This window comes from Geotrypetes seraphini, chromosome 3 (genome assembly GCF_902459505.1).
Source record: "Geotrypetes seraphini chromosome 3, aGeoSer1.1, whole genome shotgun sequence".
NCBI lineage: Eukaryota > Metazoa > Chordata > Amphibia > Gymnophiona > Dermophiidae > Geotrypetes > Geotrypetes seraphini.
Window position 1 is genome coordinate 342,792,928 of NC_047086.1, and position 21,118 is coordinate 342,814,045.

Here is a 21,118-nt window from a genome sequence, read left to right on the forward strand (position 1 = left end):
CGGTGACAAAATTCATCACCGTCCCCGCGGATAACCGCGGGAAATAATCCCATGTCATTTTCAACCTCGGTCCTTCTACACCAGCATTCTTCAAAGCAAAGTTTGAGGGTCAGTGGTTGTGGCCATTCATACTCTGATTCTTCCCTCTCTCCTTAAAGAATGACATGGGGTTGGTTTCCCGCGGGGACGGGAACGGTGATGAATTTTGTCACCGTGTCATTCTCTAATGGCTACTAAAATGGTTAGTGGTCTTTGTCATAAAGCATAAGATAGAAACATGATCTAATCTAAATCGAATCTAAACTTAAGTTTGTATACCACATCATCTCCTGAAAGGAGCTCAATTCGGTTAGCTGATCTTCCCAAAACTCACTCTGTCCAACCGTATATCTTCCCAATAGCTCTTATGCCTGTAGGTGATGACTATACGTGCGTTTAGTGGTAATAGGATGGGGTTGGAAGGCTCACACCTTAAGTGTAATGGTTAGAGTTGAGTATGGACCTAAGTTCCCATCTCCGTGGTTCATTACACTGCCCAAACCACAGAAAGGAAAAACAGATTGTTCAACTGATATAAATCATACTTGGTATGAACAGTCTGTGTATGCAATCCTATTTGTCGCAAGACCTGAAACACCCGAAGCACTACTTATGTAATTTTTCGTGCTCTTACTGGGGTTAGATATTCATTATCAGTCTTTGCGTGAATGTTATTCTAATTCAATGCGGCCATAATAGTTTTTTTTTTTTGCATCTATGTGGTGAGCTAATGTATTTAAGAAGAGCACTTATCTTTTCAGCTGGGTAGCCGTCTGGATGTCCAGATAGACGATTCTTGAAAAAAAAATTTTAGATGTATTTTTTGAGAATGGATATTTTGCCATTGCCAACTTTGGGCACTAGCACCTTATGTTCAAATCCAGCTTACACATTTCTTTTGATTATGCCCCTTCACAGAAACAAGACAGAAAGAAGATTAACTTTGGTACTGGAGAAGAATTTTATGCATGCCGTGGACCACTATAAGAACTCACATATCAATTCTGGAAGAGATCAAACTGGTTATGTCACTTGAAGCCCAAATGATGAAGTTGACTGTCTTATTTTGGTCACACCGTCAGAAGAGAGAGATCACTGGAAAAGGACATCATGCTTGTGAAGACTGAAGGAACCAGGCAAAGAGGGTGACCTGCAATCAGATGGCTGGGAACATTGAAAACAACCATTAGGATGACGCTTGAGGACTTTACCAGACAAGCATAAAACCAATTTCTTTTTATATTTGCAATTCATCAAGTTGCTAGGAGTCAAACACGAGTCAATGGCATCTAATAACTGATCAACAGCATTGAAATCCATCTAGGAAACAGGTTTCAAAAATAGCCAATTGGAAGGATTTGGCAAGAAAAACATCGATCTGCCCCTTTATGCCACTTTTTTGACATTTTTCTTTTTTTTTTTTTAAATGAGCCCCTGAGTCATTTAAATACCTGCATGGCATAAATGCACAGGAAGTGAGTCTCTTTCAATTGAAAAAGAAACTCTGGAATGAGGGGGCAAAAGATGAAGGAGAAAGGAGATAGACCCATAAGTAATCTGAGGAAATACTTCTTTACGAAAAGGGTGACAAATTTGTGAAATAGTTTTCTGGTGGAAGCAGTGGAGATGAAAGCTGTAACTGAATTCACTAATGTCTGGGGCAGGTACATAAGATCTCTAAGGATAGGGTTACCAGATTTTACGGAAGTAAAATGCAGACCCATGGCCATGCCCCCAAGCCCGCCCAGTTATGACCGCCCCATTATGCCAGAGACACACCCCAGCCCCACCCCTCTCAACCTGTTCACTTGTTCAGAGCGGCGTCAGGAGGGCATCTGCTCAGGTGCAGGTGTGATGCAATGACATAACATACCTGTGTGTGATGTCACCGCTTTGCATCTGTGCATGTGCAGATGTCCTCCCGATGCTGCTCCCAGATGAAAGCTTTTCAAAATGCAAAGTGCTGGGTTTTGAAAAGCCGTCTGGCCACCAAGACATGTCCTCTAAAAGAAGGACATGTCCGGGAAAATCTGGACGTCTGGGTAACCCTATCTAAGGGAGAGGAAAAGTAGATGACATGTATGGGCAGACTAGACAGGCCCTATTGTCTTTATCTGCCTTCATTTTTATGTTCATGTTTATACTGCCATTTTACCAACATTAGCAGAGCTGTATACAAACGAAGCACTAGAAAAAGAAAATGAACTACAGTATTAGAAAAGAGAGCAGATAATAAGTATAAGGAAAGATAGAAAGGGAGAAGGGAGAGATAAAGCATGTTTTTTTTTTCTCTCTGTTTCTATCAGCAGACCTGTCCCCTACAGAAGCAGACATGGTGCAGGTCAGGAAAACCAGAGGAGTCCTGGCCCTACATTAAATTCCAAGCAAAGTCTTTGGAAAAATAACACAGTTAACAGAAACAGCAGTCTCTGACTTTATTTTTGGTACCTTGTTAATCCCCTTGAGCCAGCAACATTGTTATTTTAAGAAGAGAAGGTGAAAATATAGATTCTGAAAAGCGTGGGGGTGGGGAGGTAAAGGGGGTGCATTTGCTCCGCCCCTTCCCCTCTGATTCCTTAGCCACTGGCTTCTGCCTGCTACTGCCGCGAATTCCTTTCCACTTGAGCATTGTAAAACGTTATTTCACCATTCAGAAGGCACCCTTCCTATTACTGCCTACTTACTGCCTGCTCCATTGAAAGCTCTGGTAGTGGAAAAATATCATTTTGCCCCCCTCTACCCCGAATAATTTCTTCCCTAAGCCCAAGAAGCGGTACACAAGCTTATTTTTTTTTAATTATACAAATGAGATTTCGCCGAGCATCCTAATGCAATAGTAAGTGCTATTATGATAGTGAATACGCCAAGTCGCTTTCTGACCAGTGATTCATTTAAGCATCATTTCACAGGTCTCATAATCACTCTACAGCCAAATAAGTCGACATAGCTATTCGTTATTGCTATTATGTTTTTCAGTTGGCTGTTAACTATAAACCTTTTTTTTTTTTTTTTTACTGTTGTTTATTTTTAGCAAACGAGAGGATCGAGGTCTGGGGGAGGGGTAATTGCATAAGGCACTACTAGCCCTCCCTTCTTCCTATCTCAGCACCTGCAATGGCTTACCCCCCCCCCCCCCCCCCCCGAGCAGGAACAGCAGTGACAACAAGCTATCTCTTTCCTCATACAGTCAAGCGATCAACCGCTTTCCTCACCTCCCCTCCTCAATTCATTCTTGTAAATTGCTCTTCTAGTCCTCAGCTTGCTCTAGCCGAGCTAAAAATAGGCACCCGGTGGGGAGGTTGGATAATAGATTTCTCCACTGAGACAGAATCATGCAAGGAGGGGGAAGTTAGGAGGAAGGAAGGAACAAAGGAATGCGGAGAGGAGGAGGCAGGGGGCGCGTCCTGGAGGAGCAGCAGGGATGGAGATGCGCTCTCTGCAGGTGCTGGGGAGAGGGCGGAGAGAGCCAAGCATCGCGCTCGCTTATTGGACGTCGCCCACCGCCTCCTGGCCGCCAGCTCTACTTTCGTAGAATGAAAGAAAGAATGAGCGAACATGGACCATTCATGATTCGGGTGACGTCAACCAGACGGGGCGCGCCCTGCGGATTCGAGCCCCGCCCCTACCTTATAAATACGTCTCCGCGCATTCCAATTCGTGCAATTTTAGTTGAAGTGTAATCAGGTTAGCTAGCTTCTTCCTAGTTGTGGTTCTTTTAACTTGAACTGAGCTGTGATTCTACGTTGGCTGACCCGACTGTCCTTACTTCTTTTATTATTACTATTATTATTATTTATTTGCTTGTTTGTTTCTAAGTGTCCCTTTAACGCGTGCATTTATCAGCTCTGCAGGACTTCATGTCTGTATTCTACCCCATTCACTGGTGAGTACCTCTTTAGTCTGGCTGCCGCCCGTTTTCGTTATGGGGAGAGCTGGTGTCCAATTGCTTTGTCTTTCCCTTATGCTTTTCGGCGAATCACGGTCGCAGGGGATGAAAAAGCGACGGAGGAAGTGAGCTCGATCTAGAGCTTTTTTACTACTCGGAAGGCGAAAGAGATGATCGCGAAAAAAAAAAAATATATCGGCGACTGGAACCCTCTCTCCCTGCAAGTGACAAAACCTCGTCTGAAGTGCGGGCTTCTTTGTCTAGAAATTTGGTTTTTACACTTCGTGACGATGAAAAGTTGAAGAATGCATTGCTTCTCGTTTTCCTATAGGATGAGGAAGCCGTATAAACGTGTCTTGAGCACACATTTCTTAAGCTTGGCGAAGTTTTGCTTTTCTGAAGCGACCTATGTGAGCACCTACTGTTCATGCCTATCGTCTTGTGTGTGTGGTTTCCTTTTACCTTTTTTGTAATTTGTCGGCGAGTGCTTTTTCCTTATTCTGTTTTTTTCCTTTATATTGTATCCAATGTCTTGAGGTGCACAGAGGTTGGTGGCCTCGGCTCTTTTGGCTTGCACTACGCTGCTTCTGGACTGCACGAAGATGATCGGATTGGAGCTTGTTTCGCGTTTTTCTTGCCGCTAAGATGAAGCTCTTGTAAGGTATGAGGAACGTGCGTGGAAGGCTGGAGTTCAAACCCACAGGTAATGGGGGGACTAGGGTGTCTCGGCGTCCTAGGGCCCTACTGGATCGCGAAGCAAACAGGAGCGGCAAAAAGTTGGCGACGATGGATTTAGTACTGTATTTCATGCATCGGCAGCAAATGGTTACGAGAAACCCCCCAATCCCCCCCCCCCACACACACACACAAAAACAACCCTAGGAAAATCGGGAAACGAACCGAGTCTGACGTGAAATTGCAAGCGAGAGTTCACGTGAGTCACCCTGGCTTTCCATCTTCTTTAGACCGCATAAGGCTAGTCTGCAAGTCTTGTCTATCTCCCTCCCCCAGTGCGTTGTTGCTTAGATCGGAAGTTCCATCTCATCACTTCGATCTAAGCAACAATTCGATCTAAGCATCAATTCATGTAGCTATAGTGTGGGGGGGGGGGGTCTAGGGGCTGCTTTATTCGTAGCTTGGTCAGACAAGACGTGCTTACCTTAAATACCTAATCTTGTAAATAAAGATAAGTAACGGTGACTTCCTAGCTTTAAGAATGGGATCTAAAACCATTTTTCTTAAAAAAAAAAACTCGGGACAGGCCTCAAAATGTTTTTAATTTCTGCTCCGGATAGTCCTAATCAGTTTACAAGAACCCCGACATCCCAGTCTGACTGGCACTGCAAAGAAGTAAAGCCACGGAAGGGACCGATTTGGGGGGGGGGGGAGGGGAGGCCGGAAGTCGTTAAGGTTCTACAAGTCGCAGCGCCAGCCTCCGCTGCAGGTGTATCTTCAGTGGACGAGGCGCCTTTTGTTAGTTGTGGTCAATACGGTAGTAGGGCTGCGCTGCCTCCGGTAGGGGGCGCCGGACCTCATAGTTTGGAAATCCAGCCTCCCCTCCCCCTCAGTATTGGGCTCTCTCTCCTGTTGTACGGAATGGTTAGAAACCTTTAGCGGTACTCTTTTAAGGGGGGGGGGGGGGGAGGAGGAAGAGATGTGGAACTTGAGCCTGCAGGGAAGTTCGTTAAATTCAAATCCTAACACTCGAGAACGCTGCAATCTGCTGTTTTGCTTGAGTTTTCCTCTTATAGGGAAATTAGACTAGAAATACTATATATCTTAGTATGTTTAAGGCTGTAGGTCCATGTATTACCAATTGAGTTACTGAAATCCTTAAATTTGAACTAATTTAAAGAGCTGACGACTGTATTGTTTTTACACGGTTGTGGATAATTCTAAAATATCGCGAGACATAACTGCTGTTTGCTGAAACCGGTTGATTTTGTGTGTGGATGATTTTGATGTCTGAAATTCACGTAGTTATGAATGTTTTATTGTAACCTGATTAGAATTTTAGATTTGTAATATTTAAATTTTAATATATTGTTTTGCTCTCTGGGTAATGTAAGTTACTTAGTTCAGTTACCTCGTTTACCTTCAGTTGAAGGGGGTGGTATGTGGTGATAGGTTGTAGGAGGCTCTATTCTATAAACATAGGCCTACAGTGGAATATATAGTGTTTGCCTCCCCTAAACTCTAAATCCCACTGGACCAGCAATCCAAATGGTGACCAAAGTGGCTGGAATCCTGACTTTTTTTTAAACAGAGCTGCTTCTTAGAAATCTTTCTGTCTTTGGCTAGGAGAATTACTTAGTATGTGGATGTATACAGTAATGATTTGCTGCATATGAGCCTTGGTGCTGGAGTATCACCGACATTGTATGTCATGACTGGTACAGAAAGGTAGCTTTTTATATCTCCTTTTACATATTGTGTTTAGGCATTTTCTATCCTTATGGGCTTTTAGTAGTAAGTTTTGTACTTGGGCAATGGGGCGTTGAGATGACTTGCCCATGGCCACAAGTTCCTTGGCTCTTCAGCGCACTCCATTGCACTAACCATTAAGCTACTCTTGAGGTCTTAGGACTAATACTATAAGAACTTGCTTGCCTGCACTACTGGGTGTGATTTGCTGTAGCTTTCTGGTTCAAACTGTAGTAGGCAGTTATCTGGGCCCCCTGGCAATAAGGGTTATGGGCCCCTAACAATGTATCAAAAATGATTAATCTCGATAGAGGATAAGGGCGAGTGGGCTCTCAGGCATTGCCCTATTCCAATGGTCAGTCCACCCCTAGTGGCAGGCTACAATGCTTTATTGTATTTTGAAGAAGTCTTATTGCCTTGCAGAATAGCTGAGCAGCTTTGGGGCAATAGACTCTGGGTGCTTTGGGTTTTGGGTTTGTTTTGTTTTTTTACATTTAGTTGCCAATCTTACATTTTTTTTTAAATCTTGGTTTAGCAGTTCCATAAGCTTAACATTTTCTTTTTCTTTCTACAGCTCTGCTTACCTGAGATCAGCTGAAATGACTGAGGTGATGAGCTCTCCATCCATGGATGAGATGGGGCTGAGCCCCCGGAAGGATGCTGTTACCTATCAGGTGAGCAACATATCTAATATGCAGATAATCTTTGCTAGAGGCATTTCTTTGAAAGCAAAAATATTTGTCTGCTCGTCTGACCGATTCTAAAAAGTTTTGAGTGTTAGCGCTAGGAAAATGTGGCTCTTGTTTATATGAATCTGCTTATTTCAGATATGCTTAACCCAGTTCTAAGGACACATCTAACCATTCAGACTTTCAGAAAACCCTCAATGAATATAAATGAGAAATTTTTAAGTACTAACTCTGTATGCAAGCTTCATGCATATTTGTTGTGGGTGCCGTGGCATGGTAAGAGGGGGACAGTCCATCCCAGGCATGGTCTTCCTCGGGGCACAGGCACCCCTTTCTCTTGGCACCCCTTGCCTGGTGCGCATGCCCCTTACCCGTACCTTAACTTCAGAACAAGCAGCGAAGAACTTGGTGCCCGCGTCGACTTCGGCTCTCTGACGTCACTTCCAGGAGGAAGTGACTGCAGAGCTCCGAAGCCGACGCAACACCAAGTTCTTCGCTGCTCGTCCTGAAGTTTAAAAAGGTGTGGGGCCACTGTCCTAGACACCTGTCACCCTCACTATGCCACTGTGTAGGTGTCCTGAAAATCTGACTGGCTAGGTGTGTCCAGGGGACTAGGTTGAGAACCACTAGCTTTTTAAGCAAGCAATTCATCTAAAATCTTTAAATCATTATAGGAACTAAGAGTAGGCAGTATTTTGCAATCCTTCATATGATGTGCCCAGCAACTACAGTGTTTCCCTGAAACTAAGCCCTACCCCCCAAATAAGCCCTAGTCCCTGGGTTTGCCAGCAGCAGCGCTCCCTCTGCTTCTGCCCCGCCACACGTATGAATCCTTGCTGATTCTCTCATCTATCCCTCCCGTCTGAACCCTGTTGACCCTCCGACCGTGAGACCTACTACCTCCCTCCACAGAGCAGCATCAGCAGTGCTCTAAACAGGTTGCTTCTCGGCCTTCTCCTGCCAGGGCATTCCCTCTGCCACATCACTGTCGGCAACGCAGCGCATGGAAGACCCCAGCGGGAGAAAGCCGTGAAGTAGCCTGTTTAGCATACTGCTGACCCTTCTCTGTGGAAGGAGGTATGTAGGTCTCGTGGTCGGCAGGGTTCGGATGGGAGGGAGAGATGGAAGAATGGGATGGTCATTGGGGGTTCGGCTTTGCAGTGGGGTGGGCTTCTCGAGAGTTCTGCTGCAGCTGCATGGAAGAGAGGGATAAAAGCTGGGCAAGGGCTCTGCTGCACAAGGGATGGAAGGGAGGGATAGAAAGATGCTATGCACATTGCAAGGGTTCTGCTGCACAGGGGGATGGGAGGGATACAAAGATGGTGCAGAGGGAAGGCACAAGGGGATGGATGAGAGGGGAGGAAAGATGCTGCACATGGGGGAGAGAAAGGAAAGAGGAAGAATTGGGGTGGAGGAGAGGAAGGGAGAGATCATTGTACATGAAAAAAAATAAGACCTACTCCAAAAATAAGACTTAGTGCATGTTTTGGGTCCAAAATTAATATAAGACTCTTATTTTTGGGGAAACCAGTAGTATTTGAGCAGACTTGAGTATTGGCTTCAGTTTCACAGTCCTCCATTTGAATAGTAAATTGTACCTAAGGCCAAGTGTCAAAATGCAGAGAGAGCCCACTGCAGATTGGCCACTAGTGTAATGGCTTTTAATAATCTTTACTGGTCTCTAGAAAGTAGGTGAGTTCTTTGTAAATGTCTAAATCTCTGCCACGATGCACATCATGTTGCCAATGTAAGCCAATTGAAGGTTCACCTTGTGCCAGTGCCTAGCTTTTCAGAAGCCAGTACCGTATGCTGTGGTAAAGATCAGCACTCAAGTTGGTCCATAAGGGCCCTGAATGCACAAGGCTGAGTCTTGCACATTCTTAGTACACAACAGCATTCAGATGGGTAGCTTACCTTCACTGTTAATAATTTTAACAGGTGTAAACATATTAAAGTAGCCTTTCTAAGCATGTTTGAATTTCATCCTGTACATGTAATTAGAGAATGACACGGGGACTGTTTACCGCAGTAAACCGTGGTCACCGCAGGAATGGAGTCATTTGCAACTGGTTTACCGTGGGAACGGGGACAAGACCTTTTACCACCCTGTGGGAGCGGTGAAAAGTCTTGCTCTTGTGATAAAAAAAAAAATTGTGCCCGTGTCACTCGGCATCTCCTCCCCAGCTCCTCTTGGGCCTATTTTACCTTCTGGAGCCAGCCATTCTATGATGAAGACAGAAGGAACCCTAAACCAAAGCCTGAGACCAATGTGATTTGAAGAATACAATTACCAGACAACAAAAGGTAGAAAAAAATTAATTTATTTTATATTTTGTGATCAGAATATTTCAGATTTGAAATATGTATCCTGCTAGAGCTGGTATTAGACATAACTGGGAACTGCAAAGCCCGGGCCATGCTTCTTTAGCTTCCAGCTGCTGGCTTAGGGCTCTTTCTCTGACCAGGGGGCAGTTGCCCTAGTATTGCTCTCCCCTAACAATATTCTTGCCATGTATGACTAAAGTATTCTTTTAGCTTGATTTTTCTATGTAGCATTCTGTAGTAATTTGGTTTGTTCAGTTTTCATAATAGTGGAGGAGATATTTGTGAAAGGGAGGGGAGACAGAGGTTTTGTTCCTTGCTCTGTATTTGTGTTTATAAATTGACAATTATACAGAATATTGTCTTTTTATAACTTAATAAAATAAGTTCAGTATAAAATCATAACTATTCAAGGCTTGTGCAGATGGGATCTGACAGTTTGCAGGGTGGAGATGGGGACTGAGCTCACGGGGACAGGAACGGTGACATTTTTTTTCCCCGTGTCATTCTCTACATGTAATGCCAACTTACCAGTGTTCAATTTAACAAAAAAAGCTTTCTGGAAATGTTGCTAAATATGGTCTTAGTTATGGGGGTAGAGAGGCTGTTACCATTGCACGGCAGTCACTCTGGTAGTCTGCAAGCAGTTTTGAGATGCTTAGACCACGGACCCAACAGACAAGATAGTTCTGGAATTTGTTGAGGTTTTTCATTGCTTGGGTCAGCCCATTGATTTGTTTTTGCAGCAGGAATTGAAATTTCACATGTGCCGTTCTCTACTTTAGCAAGGCGGGAGATGCCAGCTTAGTACATTTTGGACCCTCTCTTAATACAAACTTTTTAGTCAGTGTTTCTACTTGGTGCTAGAAGTATATTGAGACTGGCTATATCCAAAATTAGTGACTTAAATCAGCCAATAGTGTGCTGTGCTGAGTGCTAAGTGAGTTTTTTTGGGGTTTGTTTGTTTTTTATAAATTTCTTGGTGCCTTGTGCTTCATGGGTTACTACCCTTGTTTCATTCTGGTTTTTCTCTGTTGGTTTTCAGAATGAAAATTCCCCTGCCTTTGGGGGTTGCTTAAAGAATACTAGGAGGACAGTGTGACACAGTAGTTAAAGCTACAGCCTCAGCAGGCCCTGTGGTTATGGGTTCAGATCCTGCACTGCTTCTTGTGACCCTTGGCAAGTCACTGAGGGCTAGATTCACTAAGCAAACTGATCATGTAGCAATCGGTTTGCGATCCAATTTTCCTCCAACCCGATTCACTAACCTCTATGCCGATTCCGATCCGTGCATGCAAAGTAGGCAGACACGATTCACTAAACAAATCTGGGACACCGACTGGGCTGGCTGATCTACAGAAGAAGCGACTGCTAGGGACCAGTTGCACATGTCCCTGCTGACTCTCCTGCTCCATTGCCACCCTGAAATCTCCTGTGTTGAGGGGGAGGGATGTTTTTTGACAGGTCTTCTTATCTTCTTTTTTTTTTCCATGGCACAGATATTTTTGTGTGCTACATATGCAAAATATCTGCTCCATAAAAAAATGAAAAGACAGGCAGACTTGTCAAAAAAGGCCCCCTCTGACAAATGTGATTCCCCCTCCCCCTGTGACCCACAAATGGCAGGAGGGATGCCCACTCTTTCCTGCCACCAGCCACGAATATGGCAGGAGGGATGCCAACTCCCTCCTGCTGCCAACTGACTTAGCAATCAGCCGGCCCCCCCCCTCCACAACCAGCCTGACACCCCCCTGTACCTAAACGTTGGGAGCAGGAGGGCTGCTCAGTCCCTCCTGCTCCTTAAGTTTCCAGCGCTGTCTTCAGGAGCAGGAGGAACTGCAAAGTCCTCCTGCTCCTCTTCATTTAAATGGCCAGGAGCTATTTCTGGCCATCTGAATTGCTTTCTATATCAAACCCATAACTGAGTCGCTATTCAACATATCACCAACAATTGGAAGGATTGCAGTAAACTTAATTTCACCTTTTGGTGGAACTCATTATGTCATATGTTCAAAATGGAAAGATCAATAGCTGTACAAAATGGAAATTATAAGTCCTTTTCTAAAATATGGGGGCCATTGACATACTTTTTGTGATGATTAAACACCAGTTATTCTATTGAAATATACACCATGAATAATAGAGAGGGGGAAGGGTTCTTACTTTATTGTGAATACTATTAATAATAATGGGAAGGGGGGGTGGGTTATGGGTTTATATATATATACAATTGGTGTTTTTCTTGATAGATTTACAAGTGATGTTTTCAAGAATATGTATGATATTAATTTGTACACTTGTTGAAAGATTAAAAATGAATAAAGATTATAAAAAAAACGCAAAAAAAACCCCATAATAGACTTAGTCAGAGAGGTGGGAACTCATCTATCATGCTGTAAAAGGGCAGAAAGACCCATCTAATTTAGCTTGCTGAGTTTGTCTGGCACACTACATGGATTCATCTGTGCCTAATAGCTAGGTATGCATGTATTAAGTTTTTTAGAGGAGATGTCTGCTTATGTGCAAAATCAAATGAGGTGGTACTAGTTTTTCCAGTAGGAAATAATTTGCCCTTAAGATGCCTAATGGAGATGAGGCCTTACAGCTGCTTCAAAGTGTCTGTACCTTCTCAAACTTGATGCAAAGCTGCTGAAGTTGGTAGTACTTAACCCCTGTCCTTGGGATAGCCACAATCAATACACATGGTTGGTTTTTACATGTACTGATATTGTATTTACATTAGCTCCTATATATTAGAAATGTAAAACTGGTTGCAAATCACTTCCAAAGATCTGAAACCAGATGCATCCTAAAGTTGTCCTTGGGTCTTTAGTGGGTACCTGTGAGATTCCTTCTGTAATTAAAAAAAAACCCTCAAAAACCCTCCCCCTGCTTACAAGTGGCTGGCTATACTAGTGGCTTTGACAGCGTGTAGGAGTCCAGAGTCCATCCTGCTGCATGAATGGACAACTCTTATTGCTTTGTCTGTAGCAAGGTCTCACTTTCTTAGAACTTAGCTGCAAGTGAGATTGATAACCAGATGATCACCTTGGAAGGACTGGTCTTATCTTCTGCCTCTCCATGTGAACTAGCAGCTCTGATTTCAGTGGTGAATACTCTTTAAAAGTGGCTATTTCTTGACCTGAATCTGCTGTGAGTTGACACCAATATTTGGCTCTTCCCATTGGCTTTTCTGAACCGTGCTGTCAAATATAAACATAATTGGGCTAATTTCTCAATGGGCAGGAAGCAATTTTAGAACCCATTATCAAACTGAAGTCCATCTCTTGCTAATATCTAATACTTTTTCTTTATTAGAAATGAAGCAAAGTAGTCTGTATGAGTCGTTTACTGTTCTGTGTTAAGTTCAAAACCATCTTTGAATTTTAAACAAAGGGAAGCAAAGTTGATATTACTTTAGATTTCTCTAGTAGATAGTTCTGGCAAAAAACATACAAAGAATCCTGATTTTAACATTCTTGGCTGGCTGAATAGGGGTAGCCTATGGCCCACTACTGGCTATCGACTTTTACGACTAGAGAGAAAAGGGGTGATTATTGCAAACAAGCTTGTATGGCTGATAGCTTAGAGATGTTCTGGCTTGAATTGTCAGGGCCGTCCTAACTGGGGGGCTTAAGTGCCAAAATCTAATATTTTTTCCAACTGTACAAATGCATCAGGTCAGCATACTGAACAGGCTTCTATAATATTCCTTTCTGCATACACAAGGGACTACACCAGCAGATTTTCAGGATATCCACATGAATATACATGAGTTACATATGAAGGTAGTATATGCAAATCTCATGCATATTCATTGTGGCTATCCTGAAAACCTAACTGGCCAGGTGCTCTCCGAGGATTGGATTGAAAACCAGTGCTCTGTATATGGAGCTATCCATCTGAACTTTAAGCTTAATTCACACCAGATGTAATGGCATTCCAGTAAAGCCACTGAGGGTTGTGTCCAGCTATCAGGTTTCCCTAGTCATGATGGATTCTCCCACTTTTCACTCCCATCTGTAAGCTCGCCTTACCTGGGGCAATGTCTTGCAGGTGAATCTCCAGTTGTCTGTGGTGGAGATGCTTTTGAATTGGATTCATTCTGAAGAATCAATAGTCATTTAATCCATTCTTCAGCCAGTTTCCTATTGATGCTTATCAGCCATGCCCTAGAATTCTCCTGTGTGGTTTGCATTTGCTCTTACTGTCATGGCATAGCCCCTTGATTTGCATTATCAAGGGGGTTGGATAACTTATACCTTCCTAGTACTTCTAAGGTACAGAACACAATTCACTCAGGCTTCTTGGCTCTCCTTCCCAAGAAGATAATATAATGTAAAGTTCATTGCTCAGCTTAAATTTCTGAAAAGGGTAGAATTGATTTGGTGTGTCCAGACTGACAGTGCAGTCTTGCAGTTTCCTAGTTCTCATGTATGGCTTCTAGGAAACTCATTAGATAACACAAAATTCTTGGGGAGATCAGAGTGAGTATTGCTCTAATCAATCCTCAATTTATGCAAGTTTGGTTACCAATTTACTTTCTGGATTTGGGGATGGGTGAAGAGTGTTGACTAATTTTGTTTAGCATAGCAATTAGAGAATGACACGGGGACAGATTCCCCCTCCCCCCTCCCCCCGTCCCTGCGGGAACTCATTTTTCCATCCCGATGAGTTCTTTTTCTGTCCCTGCCCCATTCCTGCAAGCTCTGTGCAGTTAAGGCAGAGCTTACAGGAATGGGACAGGACAGCGACAAAACTCATGGGGACAGGGAAATTTGTCTCCATGTCATTCTCTAATCGCAACCTAGCAGTCTCGCTTTTAAGGACTCCCTTTCAAGGCTGTACTGATTATTTAAGATGAGGAAATGCTCAGGAATCTTAGTGATGGTTTCTGTTACTGATGCTCATCGGAATAGAACTGAAGCACTGCATACTGTAATCAAACTTCCGTTTGTATGTGGTATGGTTGGCATCCTGTTTCTCATGTGTAAGTGACTCCAGGCTGAGAGGCTGGTATACAGTTGCAACAGCATTCAGCTACAGTAAAGAAGCAGATGCCATTAAGGGTTAAGTGAATTAAACTGGCTTGTTTGGAGTCTAAACCATATTATGTAGGTTAGTGCAGTGGTCTGAAAAGCCAGGGAACTTATGGCCATGGGCAAGTCATCATAATGCCCCATTGCCCAAGTACAAAACTTACTATTATAAGCCCAATAAGGATGGAAAGTGCCTAACTCAATATGTAAAAAGTGTGTGCGTTTGCGTTCCATACCAGTCGTGACATGCAATATGCTTGCGATACTCCAGCAACAAGGCTCAGATGCAGCAAATCATTACAGTACACAAACTTTTAGTCATATTTTGTCAACTACGGTGGTACATCCTTGAGTAACTTGAAACAGAAGAAATCAATGTACAGTATATCCCTATGAATTCGCGAATCGTGGATTTGGTCTTTCGCGGTATTATCTGACCACCTCTTCCGGGAACTAAATCGGGCTAAACCAATCAGGAGTTGCTTTGACGTGCCAGATAGCATGTCAAAGCAGCTTCTGATTGGTGTAGCCTGACTTTAGTTCTCGGAAGAAGCGGTCAGAAAATACTAAGAAAGATCCCACAGGACTTCAACCTTTTTTTTTTCAACACTGCTGCTGCCCCTGCAGCCCTCTCCTGTCTCCGATCTGCTCCTAAACCACATTTGTGGTTTTTTTCAAAATTTGCAGGTACTTCTGGAACAGAACCCCTGCAAATTTGGGGGGGGGAGTACTGTAAATGTACCAATTCATACCTCCAAACAAGCCAGCTTAACAATTAATTCACTTAACTTGAGATGTACTATTAACCAGAGCAAAAAACATGGAAAATGTCATTCCCATGCCAGTAGTTAAATGCAGAAGCAAGTATGACTCTGTACATCCCAGGCAGGATGGGATGAAAGGTGCAGGGTTTTACCATGAGTTTTGCAATTAGGAAGCTTATAGTCCTATAGTTGTAGATAACGCATCTTCCCTAGTTTGCCCTTTGGTGATCTCATGTCTATTCCTCAAGAGTGAAAAGCGGTGCTCCAAGACCAGGTTGCAAGCTTTACAGCAGTATGTCTCAAACTTTTTAGCTCTGGCACACTAAACAGAACTGGTTTTCGCTGTACATTATAGTTGAAATTATAAAATTGCATAACAAAACAAAAAAAATAATTTGAGAGTTAAAATTCTTTAAGCTATATAGGTGGAACTAAAGTAGATAGAATAGAATTGCTAATCAGTGCAATGGATGTGCTTGTTTTGGAGTGCAAATTGACTCAAAAACATGGCTTGATAGTTGACAAGCAAACATGCATTTCATCATCCACCATCTGCAGTCATTCTCTTTTTTTTATTTAATTTCTGTCGGCTGAAAATCTAGGTTTGCAAAGATAAGATCCAAACAGTAACAAAGCCTTGATTGCTTTGTTGCTCAATTTAGGATAACTGCTGCATAAAAAATAAAATTACTTGCCGTTAGTTTTCAAAGACTAATCACGTTAAAGAATGATTGGACGGTTGTATCCTTACGCACCCACTCATAACATTGGCAGACTCTTGCATAAGTGACATAGAATGTTATCTATTCTAGTGTATATACTTATGAAGGGAATATTAAAATTAAAGTGAAATTCTGGAATCTCTTCAGGGCACACCAGTGTGCCTTGGCACACAGTTTGAGACACTGCTTTACAGTATTAATGATAAAAGACTTAAGCCAGCAAAAGGAGGAAAAAAGGTTGAATTTAATATAAACTGGGGTTTAATATTTAAGTGTGTAGTGCCTTGCCTTACCCTGCTCTGCTAGGCTCTGCACCCTGTTCCCCCTTCCTCGCTGCTATGCATCCAGCCCCCCTTCCCTGATAGTCTCTGCACCAAGCCACACTCCCTCCCTGCCAGGTTCTGTACCCTGTCCCCTCCTCCCTCCCGATGACTTTCAAGCCTCTACTAGGCTTGTCGTGAGACCTGGTGGTCCAGCAGTGGCCAGACAGGAGGGATCCCTCCCGCCTCCTGTGTCAGCCGATTCTAAGAATTTTTACCTCCCTCTTGCCTTCCCCGTGTACTTTTAGTATCCCTGGAGGTCCAGCGATGAATCGCAGCAGGAGTGACCTTCCGTCACTCCTGCTTGTGCAGAGCTGATTGGCTGGTGTGAATTCTCGCTGGACCACAAGAATGTTAGCCAATTCTAAGAATTTTTCCCTCCTTCCCGCCTCCCATGCATACCTTTGGTATCCCTGGTGGTCTAGTGATGAGTCATGGCAGGAGTGACCTTCCTTCACTCCTGCCTGTGCAGAGTCATTAGCTGATTGGTTGTGGTCCAGTGAGTTCTCACTGGACCACAAGAACTTGTGGTAGCCATTCAGCTAGTGTCTTCATGGGCAAGAATAAAGGAAGGTCCCTCTTGCTGCGATTCACCGCTGGACCACCAGGGATACTAAAGGTATGTGGGGGAGGCAAAAATTCTTAATCAGCTGACAAGAGGTGGGAAGTATCACTCCTTTCCTAGCCACTGCTCGATCACCAAGTCTCACGGCAGGCTCTTGGGCATGATGCAAAGGTCTGCAACAGGGTAGGGAGGGGGGGCAGGTCATCTCAGACTCAAATATTTGGCCCAAAAATCTGTTTATATACGAGTAAGTATATAGTAATTGTGTAGATAACGGTTCAGGAGTTGCCAGCATGAAGACATTTCTGATGTAGGTGTTTGTTAAATATGCCTAGGTGTACTCCACAAAGGAGCATGGATCCACCTTGGATCTTTATCCCAGGACAAGCAGGCAGCTATTCTTGACTGATGGGTGACGGCACCGACGGAGCCCCGGTACGGACAATTTTAGAGTGATTGCACTCTAAGAACTTTTTAGAAAGTTCTAGCTCGGCCGCACCGCGCACGCGCGAGTGCCTTCCCGCCCGACAGAGGCGCGCGGTCCCTCAGTTTCTTAGTTTCCGCGGAGCTAAGAAGACGCGTTTTCAACGGCTGTTGAAATTTTTTCCTAACTTGCCTTCCCGCTCGCGTAAACGTTTGGCTTAATTTGCCTTTTTTCTTTCTTTTATTTTGCTAAAAAAAAAAAAAAAAAAATCTTTCATTTTTTTCTTCAATTTTCGGTTTTCCCCGGCGGGGCCTTCTGCCACCATCGAAGCCTCGGCCTTCGATTTGGCGGAAGCCGTTTTTCCTTTCATGCCCCCTCAACCGGGTTTTAAAAAGTGCCAGCGGTGTGCTAGGCCTATATCTCTCACGGACCCACACAACTGGTGTTTACAGTGTTTGGGTCCTGAGCATCAGGCCTCTTCTTGCACCCGCTGTGCTACTTTAAAAAAACGAACATTAAAAAATCGCTTAATTCAACAGCGATTGTTGTTCGGTGCCGAGATGTCCGACCCCGTTCCTTCGACTCCGGCTTCGGCACCGATTCAGTCGGCACCCTCGTCTTCGACGCCGCGTGATTCCACACCGGCATCCCAACAGTCAGGTAAGCCGGCTAAGAAGCCTTCCCCGCTGGAACGTCTTCCGGCCTCGAGTGCAGTGAGCCCAATCCTGCCGCCGGTTCGACGCCAGCGGAAGCGCTCCGCCCCTATAGAGGTGAGTCCCTCGACATCGGGCTCCTCATCTCCGGGGCGTCGAGCGGCACCGCAGGTACCGCAGAAGAAAAAAGCGGTGCCGGTGCCATCCCTCGATGACCGCATTACGGCCATCCTTCAGGTGCAGCTTAAGGAGCAATTAGAACGACTCCTTCCTGCTATCATGACACCGAACCTTCCGGTGCCAGTTCGCACCGAGCCATCGGTACCGGTTGTTGAACAACCCGTATCGGTACCGATTGTGGAACCCGTATTAACCGCTTCCACTGTTTCGGTACCGCTTCACCTAACCTCATCGGTATCGATGCCAGTCCTTGCACCGGAGCCGAGAGCTCACCATCAATCGGTGCAGACTTCGGCACCGGTGCGTCCGATAACTTCTCCGGACACGGTATCGATGAGGTCGGGTAAGTCGATGCGCAAAACCCGACACATGCAAACGTCGACACCTGAGTCTCGGGACCATTCTTCCCATGTAAGGGACCCTGATCTGTGGGGAGACTCAGAGGAACCCTTTCTTTCTGAAGGAGAATGTTCCTCAGAGGAGGAGGATTCGGCTGTCCCTGACCCATCCTCCAAACAGGCCACTTCCTCTTTCTCTAGTTTTTTGAAAGAGATGTGTGAGTCCTTGTCCATTCCTTTGGAGGCTGAATCCAAAAAGTCTAAAGCTTTTTTGGATGCCCTTGATTTTGATCAGCCTCCAAAGGAATTTTTGAAACTTCCCCTTCATGACATCTTGAGGGAAACTTTCTATAAGAATTTAGAGACTCCTTTAACTGTCCCAGGGGCCCCACGTAAACTGGATTCTCTATATAAGGTAATTCCCATTCCTGGGTTCGACAAACCTCAACTACCACATGAATCCTTATTTGTCGAATCCACCCTTAAAAAGACTTCAGGAGCCAGTGTATATGCATCTGTCCCTCCTGGCAGAGAAGGAAGGGCCATGGATAAATTTGGTAAGAGGCTCTACCAAAATGCTATGTTAGCTAATAGGGCTAGTAATTATGCTTTTCATTTTTCTTTTTATTTAAAGCATCTCCTTACCACCATGGCTTCTTTCGAGAAATATCTTCCTTCACGAAAGCATTCCGCTTTTCACACATGCTTGTCGTCTCTTCTCCAATTGCGTAAGTTTATGGTGAGATCCATATATGACACTTTTGAACTTACATCCAGAGCGACAGCAATGTCAGTAGCTATGCGTCGTTTGGCCTGGCTTCGGGTATCCGAGCTTGATGTTAACCATCAAGATCGGTTAGCCAATGCCCCATGTCTAGGGGATGAGCTCTTTGGGGATTCCATGGACTCAACTACACAAAAGCTCTCTGCTCATGAGACGCGTTGGGATACCCTGCTTAAGAATAAAAAGAAGCCTCCTCCGCCAAGACCATACAGGCAGCAATCGGCCTATCAACGCCGTTTCACAGCCCGTCCATTGCCTACCACTGCTCAACAACCTAGGCGTCAGAGGCAACAGCAACGTCAGCCTCCCAGACAACAGCAACAGCAACAAGCTGTAAAACAACCTCCTCAGCAGAAGTCACAGCCCTTTTGACTTCATTCTCCGCAGTATAGCCAGTATCCCTATTCCTGCTCTCCTGCCTCAACCAATAGGAGGTCGACTTTCTCTGTTCCTCAGCCGGTGGGAAGTGATCACTTCGGACCAATGGGTCCTCAACATCATCCGCCACGGCTACTCTCTCAACTTTCAGACTCTCCCACCTCAAAGCCTGCCAAAAGAGTCTGCTTTGAACAGTCCTCAATCAGCCCTCCTTATTCAGGAGGTCCAATCCCTCCTCCTTCTGAACGCTATAGAGGAAGTTCCTCTAGATCAAAAGGGGCAGGGATTCTACTCCCGTTACTTTCTAGTTCCCAAAAAGACAGGAGATCTCAGACCCATCCTGGATCTTCGCGATCTCAACATTCATCTAGTAAAAGAAAAATTCAAGATGCTTTCTTTAGCCATCCTTTATCCCCTTCTAAATCAATACGACTGGCTATGCTCCCTCGATCTCAAAGAGGCTTACACTCACATACCGATCAATGTAACCTCAAGACCATATCTCCGATTCATGATCAATCATTGTCATTACCAGTACAAGGTGCTGCCCTTCGGTCTTGCCTCATCTCCAAGGGTATTCACCAAATGTCTCATTGTGGTGGCGGCTTTTCTACGCTCTCACCACCTGCATGTATTTCCTTACCTGGACGATTGGTTGATCAAAGACACTTCTGCCCAAGCGGTCCTTCTGGCCACCAACCAAACCATCCAGTTTCTACAACTTCTGGGATTCGAGATCAATCTACCCAAATCCCATATCATTCCCACTCAGAGACTTCAATTCATTGGAGCGATCCTAGATACACTCCTCATGAGAGCTTTCCTGCCATCCAATCGTCTTCAGACCCTTCAGTCTCTATGTCACCAGGTACTTCCTCTGCCGTCCATCTCAGCAAGGCAAATGATGGTGCTCTTGGGACACATGGCATCCACAGTTCATGTCACACCTCATGCCCGTCTTCACCTGCGCACTCCTCAATGGACCCTTGCGACCCAGTGGTCCCAAGCGTCGGACCCTTGCTCACGACACATATCTGTGACATCATCTCTTCGTCAGTCTCTGCAATGGTGGTTGGTATCCTCAAATCTATCCAGAGGTCTTCTGTTCCATCAGCCTCCTCATCAACTAGTCATCACCACCGACGCCTCTCTTTATGCATGGGGAGCTCACTTGAACGAGTTCCAGACTCAGGGTCTTTGGTCAGCCCAGGAAAGTAAGCATCAAATCAATTTCCTGGAACTCAGAGCGATGTTTTACGCCCTCAAGGCCTTTCAACACCTTCTCTTTCCTCAGGTCCTTCTGTTGTGCACAGACAATCAGGTTGCGATGTACTACATCAACAAACAGGGTGGGACAGGCTCTCGCCTTTTATGCCAGGAAGCTCAGAAGATCTGGACTTGGGCCATAGATCATCATCTCTTCCTGAAAGCTATATACATTCAAGGGAAACAGAATTCCTTAGCGGACAAACTCAGCAGAATTCTCCAACCTCACGAGTGGACACTCGATCCCGTAACTCTGCACTCTATCTTCAATCAATGGGGCACTCCTCAGATAGACCTCTTTGCAGCTCCTCACAATCATCAGCTG

At 44.6% G+C, this 21,118-nt stretch overlaps 1 protein-coding gene across 3 annotated transcripts in view; it reads left to right on the top strand.

Moving 5' to 3' along the window:
• The first annotated feature begins 3,682 nt into the window (after positions 1–3,682).
• LBH (LBH regulator of WNT signaling pathway) overlaps positions 3,683–21,118 on the top strand; it is a 34,790-nt gene continuing 17,354 nt past the window's right edge. Inside the window, exons 1-2 of one of the 3 annotated variants that reach the window (XM_033938882.1) lie at positions 3,683–3,922; positions 6,924–7,023. In XM_033938882.1, the coding sequence (XP_033794773.1) occupies positions 3,897–3,922; positions 6,924–7,023 (126 nt within the window). In that variant the 5' untranslated portion in view covers positions 3,683–3,896. Of the gene's footprint in view, positions 3,923–6,296; positions 6,329–6,923; positions 7,024–21,118 lie in introns of those variants that run through there. The other 2 variants (XM_033938883.1, XM_033938881.1) reach the window with 2 other exon arrangements.